Source organism: Euleptes europaea, chromosome 3, assembly GCF_029931775.1.
Source record: "Euleptes europaea isolate rEulEur1 chromosome 3, rEulEur1.hap1, whole genome shotgun sequence".
In the NCBI taxonomy this organism is placed as follows: domain Eukaryota; kingdom Metazoa; phylum Chordata; class Lepidosauria; order Squamata; family Sphaerodactylidae; genus Euleptes; species Euleptes europaea.
This window is the reverse complement of record NC_079314.1, coordinates 87,594,883-87,609,368: the sequence shown is the minus strand read 5'-3', so window position 1 is coordinate 87,609,368 and position 14,486 is coordinate 87,594,883. Positions and strand designations below refer to the sequence as shown.

The following is a 14,486-nucleotide window of genomic DNA, read 5'->3' as shown; positions in this document are numbered from 1 at the left end:
CTTTTTGGGTCCCCCCCCCAGAAACCCATATTGCAAAGAGGTTTTGAATAGGGAACTACTGTCCCCTGCAAGAGGACATACAGTGGTGCTCAGTCCAGACACTGGTTCTGGCATCACCTGTTTCTATTTGTGGTGGCCCCTGAAAATCCTGAATTGTGAATAAATGTTTGGGACAGTTCTGAGCCTTCTGCACCCCAAAATTAAGTTTGGAGCACCACATATCATACACCACATATCATACATTCAGGGTACTGTGCACTTCAAGGGGGTACGTGCTGGGTCCTGGTCCAAAGTCCAATTCTTCTGCCAGCTGCTCCTAAGTGTGGTGGCTCCAGGACAAATGAGAAGTTATCAGCTCCCTTAGCATATGTGTTAAAGCTCTACTTGCAGGTCACTTGGTAACTGACAGTAGTTAACTCAGTAATTACAATTCTATTCAGGGATCTTGGAATCATTCCTTTACGTAAGTATATTCCTAGTGAATACCATCAAGTTGCAAAATAGGTATAGCCACACCCTTCTGAGTCATCTCCTTCTTCCTGGGAAAACTCTCCCAAAACAATTTCACTCATTTGGAAATGTATAACTAATACTTAACGGTACTTTTCCCGAATAATCTGGGTATTGTTCCTCTCTGTTTCTATCACCTGTCCTTTCTAACTAAAAGTTCTAAGGTAATCAAAGAGCAATCAGTCCATTGTCCCTGGCAACGTTTCGTTGCCAGTGAAGGTTGTGTTAGAAGAGTTGCAATGTCTAGTGTGCAAAGCTCTGTCTCTCAGCTTTCCTATCCTAAAAAGTAGTTCCCTCAGTAAAGGCAACTTTATCTTTAATCAGTGACACTGACCCTGTCTGTGGTTTGTTAAAATGCCTTGGAAATCCAGACACAATGATCCAGCCTTTGAGGACAAAATCATAAATGCATTCTTGGACGAGTATCCTTTGCTACAGAGACAAGGCTATCGAAAGAACACTTCCATCTGGGGAAGGATAGCAAGTAAGTTACATTCAAATACTATACAATTTAGGAAATGGCTGTATAATTTTTGGCATTGTTAGCCAAATTGCTCTTTAACTTGGGGAATTAGCAAGCAAGATGGCAAACTACAATATTTATATAGCGAGAGTAACCTTGGTATACCAGAGCCGGTAACTGTGACCTTTAAATAAAGACAGAAGCAAAGGATTCTGAATTAAGAGAGTTTACGTTGTTTCCTTTCAAATCAGTGATGCATACACACATACAGAAAAATCTAAGAAATTCAAAGAGAGTAGTACAAACACAGATGCCAACGTGGCAGGGATCATTGGTGGGGAGATATTTACCATTCTTGAAGAGGTGTTGTCCAAGTTCACGTAGACTAAGACAGAAGAAATTAATAGCAAAGGCGGGGGCAAGGGGTTCCCGTAGATTTGGCCAGCAAGGCGGGAGGGAGCGTGGTCAGGCTGCGCAAAACCCAAACCAACAGAGTAACGGCAAAGATGCCAGGAAAAACCTAAGGTAGCTCAATGAGCTGGGGGCACCCCAGATATACTGTTTTTCTGGGGGTGGGGAGAGGGGGTTTACCCCTCCTAGGTTCCCAGGTGACAAAAGGTGACAAAAGGATTAATCTGTGGCTACCGCGGTGGGGATGGTGAGAATTTGGAAATCTATTCTGATTCCAATGGCTTTTGCAACCCGGGAGGAACCGGGAGATCTCTGCTGAAGTGATTAACGTTCTGGAACAATAGGCGAGATCTCTGCAAACGTCTGGGGATCGCTGCTGCATAGCTGGAAGAACGACTCATCGCTGATATCAGGATCACGGCTGATTGTCCATTAAGCTGCTGATGTTGCAATGGGAAAGGGGGAAAGGGGGGTGTTGGCACTGACTATGTGACTGTCTGCTTTCCACGACATGGCTGCGGCTGGAACAGAGTTTGCACAGGAACATGGAGTCTCTCAGGTTCACTGGAAGTTGCCCTTGCTTCTGTTTCCTAGCTGCTGGCTGCACGGAACTCGCAGGAGCGGCCGTGTCAGTTTAAATGGAGTGCGCAGTGGCCGTCCCGTAGCGTTTGGGGCGAGCGCACGGCTGGAACAGTAGTTGTGTGTCTGCATATTGGGTTGCCAGGTCCAGTCCGGGAGTTTAGGCGGCCCGTATTCTTTCAGCATGAAGACAGAAGGGGACTAAGAACTAAAACCATTCTAAAGATTCCAGAGGCAGAAACATCTCGTTTTTAAGAAGCTTGAAGTTTCACACACTTCTCTCCAGTGTGATAAATGCAAAGACTGGTTTCCTACAATTAACAGAAGCCATGAATCTATAATTAATGTTGCCCAGCAAAAACCATATCAGTAAGTTAAAACTTTCAAGAGATGTGAGGACGGTTTCCCTATACTCATTTGCACTGCTGCAAAATGGAACAACTATACAAGAATGTGGTGAACTTATTCAATGCCTCACCATTATATTTGGTACTAAATATCTTACGGAAGCTTGTAGGGTGGCAGTCAGCACTGTAAAAGAGGCTTTGAAAAACCCAACAATATCAGTAAGTGATCAAGACCTCCATTTGAAAGATGATATCATGGAAACACCGCTGGACTCTATATAGCAGGCATCACCATTTGTAAAATTAATCCCACAAGACAACTTTGAATATGAGGTACTGAACAGTGCTTTACAGCCCAACATCTACTACAATACTGAACTGAAGAAACTGCTCTCTAAATACACTCAGACACTACCATTATGGAGTGGAATTATGCTGCAGGCCAAACAGTGCCCCCAAACCAGAGACAGTAATTCTACTGCTGAAAATTGGTTCAGAATTGTTAAGAATCAAGTTCTGAATGCCAAGCTTCATCGCAGACCAACAGAATTTGTTGAGATCATGAAAGATACTATTCAGGGAAAACTACATGTGGCTGCAATAGGCATCTTCAAGGAAAGCAATCAAAAGAAAAATTTTTCCATGGCTATGGACCAGGACACAGCATATGCCCTCTCGGATGCCAGAACCGGTGTTTGTGCCGGGCATTGCTGTATGTCTTCCTGCAGGGGACCGTCTCAGGAATGTGTGGAATGAACTAGGAATAATGAACCAACTTCAGCCTCCTTAATTTGGGGTGGTCCAAAGATTATTTTCGGGTGCAGCTAGGCCCCAGCGTCTGCATTGGTCCTGGGGGCACCCCAGTTGGGAGCAGGTGTCACAAGAACCAGACTTTGGACCAGGACCCTGAAGGCATTGCCTTGTGAGGCACAGTCCCCTGAATGTGGGGGTGTATGATATGTGGTGGTCCAAACTTTCTTTTGGGGTGCAGAAGGCACACAACTGTTCCAGTTCCTCATTCAGAACTTCTTAGTCTCCTGAATGTGGAGGTGAATGACATGTGGTGGTCCAATCCATATTTTGGGGTGCAGAGCTCCAGTTCCTTATTCAAAACCTCTTTGCAATACAGGTTTCTGGGGGGGACCCAAAAAGAAGCCAGTGGTGCCAGAACCAGTGTTTGGACTGGGCACCGCTGTATGTCTTCTTGGAGGGGACAGTCTCTGGAGTGTGGGGATGTGTCATTTGGGGTGGTCCAAAGATTATTTTGGGGTGCAGCTGAGCCCCAGTGTCTGTATGTGCATCTGTCCTGGGTCACCCCCCTTGGGAGCAGCTGGCACAAGAACCGGACTTTGGACCAGAACTCAGCATGCGTCATCGTGGAGGGCAGTCTCCTAAATGTGGGGGGTGTATGATATGTGGTGGTCCAATCCATATTTTGAGGTGCAGAGCTCCAGTTCCTTATTCAAAACCTCTTTGCAATACGGGTTTCTTGGGGGGGGGGGACCCAAAAAGAAGCCAGTGGTGCCAGAACAGACGTTTGGACCGGGCACCGCTGTATGTCTTCTTCGAGGGGACAGTCTCTGGAGTGTGGTGATGTGTCATTTGGGGTGATCCAAGAATTATTTTGGGGTGCAGTGTCTTTATGTGTATTGTTGGTGGGGGCACCTCACTTTGGAGCTGCTGGCACAAGAACCAGACTTTGGACCAGGACCCAGTATGCGCCATCTCGAAGGGCACAGTCCCCTGAATGTGGGGGTGTATGATATGTGGTGGTCCAATCCATATTTTGGGGTGCAGAGCTTTTGAATTGTCCTCAAAAACATTCAGGAACTAGGAAATGGGAATAAGGAACTGGGAATAGGGAACGAACTGGGAATAAGTAACAAACTTTAGCCTCCTGGCCGCAACGTATATTGATACAGGGGTATTCTAATATTGGCTCTCTTATTTTCAATCCCTTTCCTAATAATCCACAGCATAGAGTTTGCAAGTTCCAGTTCCAGTGCAAAATGTGTGCCTGTAGGCAAATGAGCATTTAGGCGTCACTTAATTATAACGTCTGGTTATCTTCAGAGCAGCCATTAAATAATAAACTATGGATAGAGTCACAGCCTTATCTTTACCAGACAGCAGATAGATTAAATGATAGTTGTGAGAATATACAGGTGAAATCACTGGAGTAATAAGATTATAGAAGAATATAAATCACAATAAAATTTGAGCGTTTCTGTCTTTGCCTTTCCACATGGGCAGACTCTCTGTTTGACTGGACTATCTAAGAATCTGCCAAATAATTTGTTGGGAGGAAGGCATTGTGTCTGGCCAAGAAGAAAAATATTTGAAAGGTTAGAAGGGTTAAGAATTCTAGATAATCTGGAAGCACTGGAAAAGATTGGGTGCTCTGTCCCCAGAAAGAGGGTGCACATTTCCTTTTGGCATCACCACATAGTTCAAAATGGCCCCTTTGTTCTAAATCTGTGAGTATCATACTCGTTACTGAAGAGAAGTCTGAGGGAAACATGGATAGGAAATCTGTAAACTTAAAAGTCTTTTGTCTACTATCTTTGTCCAAGAAGTCACAAGATTCAAGCTCAGTCCATTTTAAAAGATCAGGAAGAAAATCCTGATTTAATAGGAAAAAATCTTAATTTTACCACAACTTTCCATGCTAACAGGGAGATGGAGCCAAGACCAGCCTCTAAATAAAAGTTAGAGTTTTAAATACAGTTAGGCACTTGAAAGATTGAATTTAAAATTTTTGATTGCAAAGATTCAATTTTGAAGGAAAGTGCAGGAAACCAAACGGGGGCTCCCTAAAGTAGAACAGATTTAATTTTTGCCTTACAGACTTCCAGAGCTAATGGAATAGATTGCCCTCCTGAATGATAAAATAATCTCATAAGAACATAAGAAAAGCCATGCTGGGTCAGATCAAGGCCCATCAAGTCCAGCAGTCTGTTCACACAGTGGCCAATCAGGTGTCTCTAAGAGGCCCACAAACAAGACAACTAGTAGTGACTGTTGAGAGGATTGGATTGAAAAGGATTGGATGCAAAGGCTGTATATTCTATGGTAAAGGAAGGATTCTATGGTAAAGGAAGGATTCAAGGACATAATTAGATGATTGGGTGGGGTTCGTTTCCCAGCAGTATGGGAAATGTATAGTGAGCTTGCATTGTAGTAATATTTGCAATTCATTGACAGAGAATTGGCATCATGCTTGATGACTCTTTGAAATTCAAGTTGGAATATCTTTGGCAGATCTTGGCATTGAACCCAAGCTTCTAGAATCCCTCACCAGTTTCCAAATCACAAAGCTTTCCTCTTTCCTGAGAAACAAATGTTCTTCCTTCTAGCATCTGAAATTACTGGCACCTTCCTGCTTGGGCAATGAGGTGGGAAAATCCAATCAGTAATTTGTAATTATGAATAATTTGTGAAGTAACCGCACCCCCTGTCTCTTAGAAGAAAATAAATCTCAAAAGAATAGCTGTCCCTTTTTCTTTTTATGGAAACATTGAAAGGAAGTTTAGAAGAATGCACAACCAGTAATTTTGGGTAGAAAAGGGTACAGAAAGAGAAGAGCAGCACAGGGCAGTTCTGTTCCTCCCACTCTTCCAAAATGTAAAAGAGCTGAGGGTAAACCCTCCTACTGAGTCAGGAGAAAGGCAGGATATACAAATACTCTAAATAAATAAATTATAGAAGTAGAAGAGCCCTTGACATACACTGAAAAGGAAAAAACTCTGATCAGAAGTGCTATTATGTACATTTCAGTATCCCTCTCCCTACTTAATGTGGCTTTTTAAGCTGTTTATTCATTCCCTCATTAATCAGTCTCTGCTATAAGTTTTTTAACATAATGGTGAGCCATTTATTTCTCTTGTGGCCATTTCTCTTTTGATTAGGTAGACCAAAAATGATGCAGTACCATGCAAAAAAAAAAGATGCTAGGTATTTCATCTGAAGCTTCAGAAGTCTGAAATTGCAGAGACTTGCGCCTAGAGAAAGTTTCCATATGTTTGCGGGGGTGGGGAAGGGCCAGGCAAACATGCAAGAAATCTGTGGTTGCATCGTTAAAAAAAATAAAAATAAAACACAGAACAATTGTGCAGATCAAAATCATATACAAGCATCCAAGCTGGTGTTTGGGAAGCAGTTGGAGAAATTATTTGGGAAAGAAAGGGTTAAACAGCCCAAGAGAATGTTGTTCCAGTAAAACTGGCAGTACAACTCAGCTATGTTTCTTTAAAAAATAAATCACTAGGCAACACATTAACTGATCTCCCATAGCCGAGGAAGAGAGTAAAGAAAAAAAGACGGGGATGGCATATCTTGACTATCTTCTATTGCTACCAAAGCTATGAATTTAACATTTGATATAAGGGAGATACAAAGGAACGGGCAGAAGTAGAGGTAAGAATAAGCAAACGAAGAATATCCATTAATTCCCATTTTATGTAAGTGGGCTTAATTTCAGTAAGAAACTAGGTTTGTGTCAAAGGCTTCATGGAGAAGATGGGTTTTGAGGAGACTTTTAAAGGAAGTGCGAGAGGTGGCACCACACAGGTATTCTGGGAAGTAGTTCAAGGCATAAAGAAGTTTGCTGATGACACCCCCATATCAGCCATATAAGGAAGCAGCCAGTCAACACATGCCAGTGCTGGTACCTGTCCCAAATATCACTCTGTCTCCACCCATCAACAAAACACAATAATAGAATAACAAGCTACCCCATCACCCGGTGCTGTACGAAGAACCATGGTAAACATAGCAGGAGCACCATAATACCACCTGAGGAGTACTCATGTAAGAAAAAGGAGTGAGGGAGTTGAACGTATCCAAGAGGAAGCTGGTATTCAGCCAAGCTCATCTTTTGGCTGGAAGCAAGCTGGACAACACTGAACCAGGAGGACGGCAAGAACCCTCACCTCACTCACTGCAGGCCATTCCTGTAACCACACACCCCTCTGGTATACATGTACTTACACACTGTGGAACAGTTTGACTCCTCCAGTGGACCTAGCCCATACATAGCAGGACAGGAAAGGCTTCAGAGAAGGATAGCATGCTGTGGGCCAATCATGTTAAATGTAGTACTGGTTTTTAATTTATCTGGATTATCCGATGTCAAGGGGGTACATCTGCTTAGCAGATAATTAGCATGAAAGATGAGGAAATCATACTTTATGCTTTCCATCAAAATTAATTGTATATGCTTACTCATCAAAAATATCCAAACAATAGGATAAATCATGATTTCTAAGGCATTTTAGGGTTTAGAATTAAGGATTGAATATCTAGTAATATTTACTTTTAAGCATCAACTATGTTAAGGCTCGGAGGATAAAATATGTTTTATCTTATTTCCCCCTTTCCCCTCCCTTTTCTTTTCTGTACCCCTAATGTATAAAATTTTAAAAATATCCAAACAATAACAGAATACATATTTTAGAAACATTTTTTGGTCCACTGAAGTGTAAGAAATTTCCTTTTGTATGTGGTTTTGTATGTGGCCTCTAGGAAACCTGCACTCATATTAACTTTTAGACAGGGAAGTCATAAAAGAAGCTGACAAAGTGAGCTTTGACTCACAAAAACGTATACCCTGGAAAATGTTGTTGCTCATTAAGGTGCAACTGGACTCAGATTTTGTTTTCATATAGGAAGGGCTCCCAAGCCTGATTAAAACATTGTGCTGGCAGCATGATTGCCATTGTGAAAGACAAGCCACCCCAAAAGCATTTTGTTGGCATGGTTAAAATCAACCCAAGACATAGAATCCTAGAGTTGGAAGGGACCACCAGGGTCATCTAGTCCACAATGCATGAAATTCACACCTACCCCACGCCCCCAGTGACCGCTATTCCATGCCCAGAAGATGGCCAAAAAAATCCTCAAGGGTCCCTGGCCAATCTGACCTGGAGGAAAATTGTAGGAGCTACTTAACATACATGACTTTCAGCGAGGATAGGTGACCATGTAGTTTTTCTTTCCACTGGAAATCATGCTCCCAGTATAACTTTCAGGTAATGTGTCAGTCAGGTAGATAAAAATTGGCATGTGTTTGTCATGTGTTGAGCCACACTACTGTTGTATTCAGTGTTAATGATGAAATCAGTCAGACAACTTCTTTCGCTTTCTTCAAATCATAGGGAATGTCCTACCTGCATTCAAGCAAAACAGAAGTCCATGGTCGCCTTAAATCTACAAATTGTGTTGTGGATAACCGTATGGTGGTAAAGATCACTGATTTTGGATGCAATTCTATTCTGCAACCTAAAAAAGGTATGTAAGAAATATTTTCCTTCCTAGTTCTAGAATTCTCAAATGCATATATGTATTCTTGCAAGAGAAGAATGATAAATGTGGAAAAAAACATTCTGTTTAGCCTAGATTGTTTGAACATGGTGCCATATTTCTGGCATGATTAAAAATTGTAAATGATTTTGGCAGCTGCCTCCACTTGAGTACACAACATCACAACCTTCAGCCAGTGCTATAGTAGCAGAAAATAATGAAATACATTAAGATGTCATGAGAAGGTATCGCCATATTATAATCTTGTGACATTTAGTTGTGAGAACGGCTGTAGTGTAGTGAGACATATTCCTGTTACATGTATATGGATGGACAGATATATAGAGATATACATGATCTATACATCTATGTGCTCCTATGGCTGAAGATTGGTAGTAGGGTTTTTTCTCCAGAAAGTTGAAAGTGGCAAGAAAGAGCATTGTGTTGTACACCTTCATTTGTTCAGCTTTCATTAGATAGGTACTGCTTCAAAAACATGCAAAACTTGTTTAAGCAGACATGATAATAGGTTAAAAGAAATGAATATATTTATTAGGACAACAATAGCTGTATCACCCACTTGTTATCTATCAACATCCTTAAATTACAAAAGTTATGACATAGTGTAGACTTGGGTGTTTTAAGATCAGAACATACTATTCCTACAAAGTACTGTGGGAATGGATTCAGTTCTGAAGAAGCTATCCCCCTGTTTGCCTGGCCTTCTGTCTCAGGCTTAGGAGCCTGGGAAGGGCAGGGTTTGGGGAGTGGAGGGACCTCAGCAGGGTATAATGCTATAAAGTCCACCATCCAAAGCAGTAGGGTTGCCAACCTCCAGGTAGTAGGTGGAGATCTCCTGCAATTACAAATGATCTCCAGCAGATAGATATCAGTTCACCTGGAGAAAATGGCCACTTTGGCAATTGGACTCTATGTTATTGAAGTCCCTCCCCTCCCCAGACCCTGCCCTTCTCAGGCTCTGCCCCAAAAACCTCCCGCTGGTGGCAAAGAGAGACCTGGCAACCCTACAAAGCAGCCATTTTCGCCAGGGGAACTGATCTCTGTAGTCTGGAGATCAGTTATAATTACAAAAGCTCTCCAGGCCCCACCTTAGCAACCCTACTTAGGCAGCATCCACATGAGGATCCACATGAGATAGGTCCTGCCCGTATAAACATCATTTGCCTTCTGTCAGCTCTTTGCAGTCACCATTTTCTCTTCTGCACCACCATAGGACTTTTTGAGGGTTTAAAAATCCTTGCCTTGTTTATGCAGCTTCACACACATGTAGAAACATGGTTTACTGCCTTGCTTCTCAGATCTCTGGACTGCTCCTGAACACCTTCGTCATGGTGATGTATCTCAAAAAGGTGATGTGTACAGCTATGGAATTGTAGCACAAGAGATCATCCTCCGTAGGGAGACTTTCTACACTAATTATTGCCATGACCATAAAGGTAAACTTGGATCTTACTGTCAGAGAAGCATATACATGCTTAGGCCTTTGCCACCAAGTGTGGGTTTTCATTCATTTGTTTAAAAAAATGTCAAAATGGAATTGTTCAAGAGGATATTTTTACAAATGGAATCGGCATGTAGTTTTAAAGCCTGTGATATTTTTGGTAGTTTTATTGCATCGTTTTATTGTGTTATCTTTTATTGCATTGTTTTTAAATTTTGAAATCCATGAACTCATAAAGCTGCCTTATAATGAATCACACATGTAATTGGTCTATCAAGGTCAGTATTGTCTACTTAGACTGGCAGGGTCTCTCCAGCATCTCAGGTGGAGATCTTTCTCATCACCTACCACCTGATCCTTTTAGCTGAATATGTCGGAGATTGAAACCGGGACCTTCTGCATGCCAAGCAGATGCTGTACCACTGAGCCCCTCCCCAATCCATCTTGAGACTCAGTGAGAAAGGCGGGCTATAAATGCAATGGCCAGGGGCACCTTTCACCAGTATCAGCTTTTGACCCAACTGCTGCTATTCCTGGGTGGCAAAGATGTTGTCACTGTGGTGCATGCCCTGGTAACATCTCGATTACACTACTGCAGTGTGCTGTATAGGGGGCTTCCCTTGAAGACTGTCCAGAAGCTACAGCTGGTATAGAATGCTGTGGCCAAATTGCTGATTGGAGTGGGTCATAAAGACCATATTACTCTACTCTTGTTCCAGCTACACTTGCTCCGCAATTTGTTTCTGGACCCAATTCAAGGAGCTGATATTGACCTTTAAAGCTCTATATAGTTTGCGGCCAGCATACCTGAAGAACCTCCTTAACCCATATGAACCTACCTGACCACTCTGGTCATCTTTAGAGGCCCTGTTTTGGTTCCCCCCACCATCTGATCCTAGTTGGGCGGCAACCAAAGGAAGGGCTGTCTTAGTTGTGGTGCAGAAACTTTGGAACTCTATCCACAGGGAGATTCGTCTGTCTTCCTCCAGCACATGACAAATTTTTGTGTATGGTTTGGTGTTCCCCCACTAATACTTACTAGACTTCTTTCCTGTTCGTGTGTTTTATGTATTTGTATATTTTGTTTTAAATATTTTATACATATTTGTCTTTTCAATGCTTTTTAAAGTTTGAAATGTTTTAGTATTTTTATGTTCACTACCTTGAGGACCTTGAATTGGGTAGAAAGGCGGCATAGAAATGTTATAAATAAATAAAATTTAACAACCACATTTTGCCTGTAAATGAGAGTATTTGTAAACTTTCCCCATCAGGCATTGAAAGTCCCTTGGAGTGGCATGTTATGTCAGGAAAACAGCAGAGGGAAAAAGTTGAAAAGTTCTGTTCCTCTGTTTCATTCTTGAAAAAGGAGCCCAAAGTAGCACCAGTTGGAAAAGTACTTTTAAATGATTCACCCACTGTTGCTTGCAGGTTGAACTTTGAGCTGTACAATTTCGAGCATATTTTAATAAAATAAAATAATTATTAGGTTATTTGAATAAGCAGTCTAATGCCAGCAAAATAGCCTTCCATCCTTCCGAGGTCGGTAAAATGAGTACCCAGCTTGCTGGGGGTAATGGGAAGGTGACTGGGGAAGGCACTGGCAAACCACCCTGTAAACAAAGTCTGCCTAGTAAACGTCAGGATGTGACGTCACCCCATGGGTCAGGAATTGACCTGGTGCTTGCACAGGGGACCTTTACCTTTTTTTATAAATTTCTTTATGATTTATTATCAGTAAATATTTGATTTGTATACCTATTTTATATACCTATATACTTAGGGTCGAGTAAAAATTTCTCTGGCAAAAAGGGGTCATGAACTGAAAAAGTTTAGACTATGCCATGTTTATCTGACAGAGTAAGGATGGGGGCATATAAATTAGCCCCTGCCTTGGCAGCATTGATAAGAAGCATAGGAGTGGGTGGGAAGGACATCAAGTGCCCTGCTCCTGTGCTACTTGCTGCTGCTGTACTCCATAGTGTCTGTGCTATGTAGTGCTGTGCTTTAGCTGCAGCGCAGCTTGCCTGGGAAAGTGAAACAAAGCCCTTTAAAAAGTTGGGAGGGATGACATGGCTTTGACCTGCCCCACACCATTTTTAAAAGAGAGGTTAGCTTCCCCCCAATATCGACTGTGGGTAGAGTGCCCAGAGAGAGATTCCACCCACTGCTGCCCCACAATTCCTCCTTTGAACCAGATCAAAATGTGGTGAGGTGATTTGGTTTAAAGGGGAAATCCCAGAGAAGACTAAGACTTATACTCAGATTGAGCATAATGTCAGGTAGACATTGCCTGTATTCCATGTGGGGGGAAATCCCTGTGTGGAAGCATTTTAAATTGGGTGAAATAGTGGGAAGGAAACAGGATAACTAATTAAGTATTTATATAACATCTGTGCTATCCTCAGTGAAGGCTATGACACTTGTACCTCTATCTTTATATCTTATATTTATAGTTATATTTATAAATTACATTATAATTATAAATTAATAAACATTTAATAATTAAAACATGAGCTAGAAGTACCTATTTAAAATATTGATGATTCAAATGGATGTTGCAGAAATGTTTAAAACTCAGTTATCAGTAGGGATGCCAACCTCCAGGTAATAGCTGGAAATCTCCTGCTATTACAACTAGTCTCCAGCCGATAGAGATCAGTTCACCAGAAGAAAATGGCCGCTGTGGCAATTGGACTCTATGGCATTGAAGTCCCTCCCCAAACCCTGCCCTCCTCTGGCTCCCCCCAAAAAAACCTCCTGCTGGTGGCGAAGAGGGACCTGGCAACCTTAGTTATCAGGTGCACACGGGTCTGATATGAAATGGAAAAATGGCATGAGGGAAGGGAGGGTTTAAACTTTCCACTGTACGCTGATTTTTCAGCCTGAGATAGCCCTGGGGAGCAACTATGTACCTCACTGGGCAAATATGGTTGATAATCGCATGATATAGAAAATTACAACATTTACAGAAAAGGGAGAGAGGGTTATTCTTGCCAAGTCCCCCTCCTCACAGCTGCCTCCATTTTTTCATGGCATCCCATTCTGGAGGGTCCTCTATACCACAGCAGTGACATTTCAGTGAATGCAGGAGGCTGCTTGGAGGTGGAGTACCGGATGAAAAATCACATTCATTCAGTTGCAGAAATGATCCAACAATGATCAACTTATATCAAAAAGTTTGACATAAAGGTATATGATCTCCTCTTTCCTCATCTAAGAATTCATGGAAAGAAATGGCTGTTCTGTGATCTTCCAGCCCGTTATTTTTACCCCACGTTTTAAAAAGAAATGCGGCAATGACATTTGCCTCAAGCCTTAGCTCACTGTACCTGGCCCAACAGATGCAAATAGCTTCCTCAGTCCATCACTTGTGTGTTGGCCTTACTAATTAAAAATACAGATCTTTATCAAACAAACAAGAATGTTCAAATAAATTGCTTTGTTTTTTAATTTCTTTCTTTCATTTAAAAAAGCTGTCTTCCAATGTTCTGCTTGCCTCTGCTTCTCATGCTTTATTGTGTTCATATAGTGACTAGTTGAATGTTGACCTTCTTCTCTTTCGCTTTAGAGAAACTTTATAGAATAGAGAGCAGCAAAGGACCAAGACCATTCCGGCCAGATCTTTCCTTGGATTCAGCAGGGGAAAGAGAGCATGAAGTAAGACACTGTTGAAATAAAGCAATTTCCAGCATAGAGAAATAACGCTTATGCACAAACCCAAACCAGCAAGTTTGACAGGGAAAAGTTTATTTATTTACGTTATGTATAGTCCACCCTTCTCACTAAGACTCAAGGTGGATTACACAGTATAAATCAATGCAATCAATAGGCAGTTGCAATTAGGGCTGTTGAAAAAAAAAATCAGTATCTCTATGGAGGCATGGGGCGAACTTTCCCACTGTTTAAAGCCCGGCTTCTCCATTTGGAGGTGGTTTGCCATGGCCTGCCTCCGTGTCACGACTATGATAGTCCTTGAAACAGGCTGTAGTGTGTCCACTTCTAAAAAAAAAAAAAAGCCCACTTGGACTCAGGAGATGTCAATAATTATCGACCAATCTCAAAATTTCCATTCTTGAGCAAGGTTGTTGAACAGGTGGTGGCCAGGCAACTTCAAGGGAAGGCAGAAACAATACTGAATTCTTCCTGAGGCCATGCTGTGTTTGTGTGTGTGTGCCATCAAGTCACAGCTGACTTATGGCAACCCCTGGTGGGTTTTCAAGGGAAGAGCCATTCAGTTCAGGACAAATCCATGCTACACCTGCCTGAAATTGCAGGCCCTAGTTACAATCCCCTTGAAGGAATAGGTCCTTAGTTTGGGACCACTTGGACCCAGACCTACTGCTGGATAAGGTGGCAGCTGTGGCTAGGAGTGCCTTTTGCCAACATAATTGGCTAGCCAGCTTGAGACTCC

General features: G+C 42.1%; 1 protein-coding gene across 1 annotated transcript in view; it reads left to right on the top strand.

Annotated features, from left to right (window-relative positions):
- Positions 1 to 14,486, top strand: part of GUCY2C (guanylate cyclase 2C) — a 73,168-nt gene that overhangs the window by 39,432 nt on the left and 19,250 nt on the right. Inside the window, exons 17-19 of the mRNA XM_056847180.1 lie at positions 8,466 to 8,598; positions 9,930 to 10,067; positions 13,644 to 13,732. Of these exons, the coding sequence (XP_056703158.1) occupies positions 8,466 to 8,598; positions 9,930 to 10,067; positions 13,644 to 13,732 (360 nt within the window). The remainder of the gene's footprint in view (positions 1 to 8,465; positions 8,599 to 9,929; positions 10,068 to 13,643; positions 13,733 to 14,486) is intronic.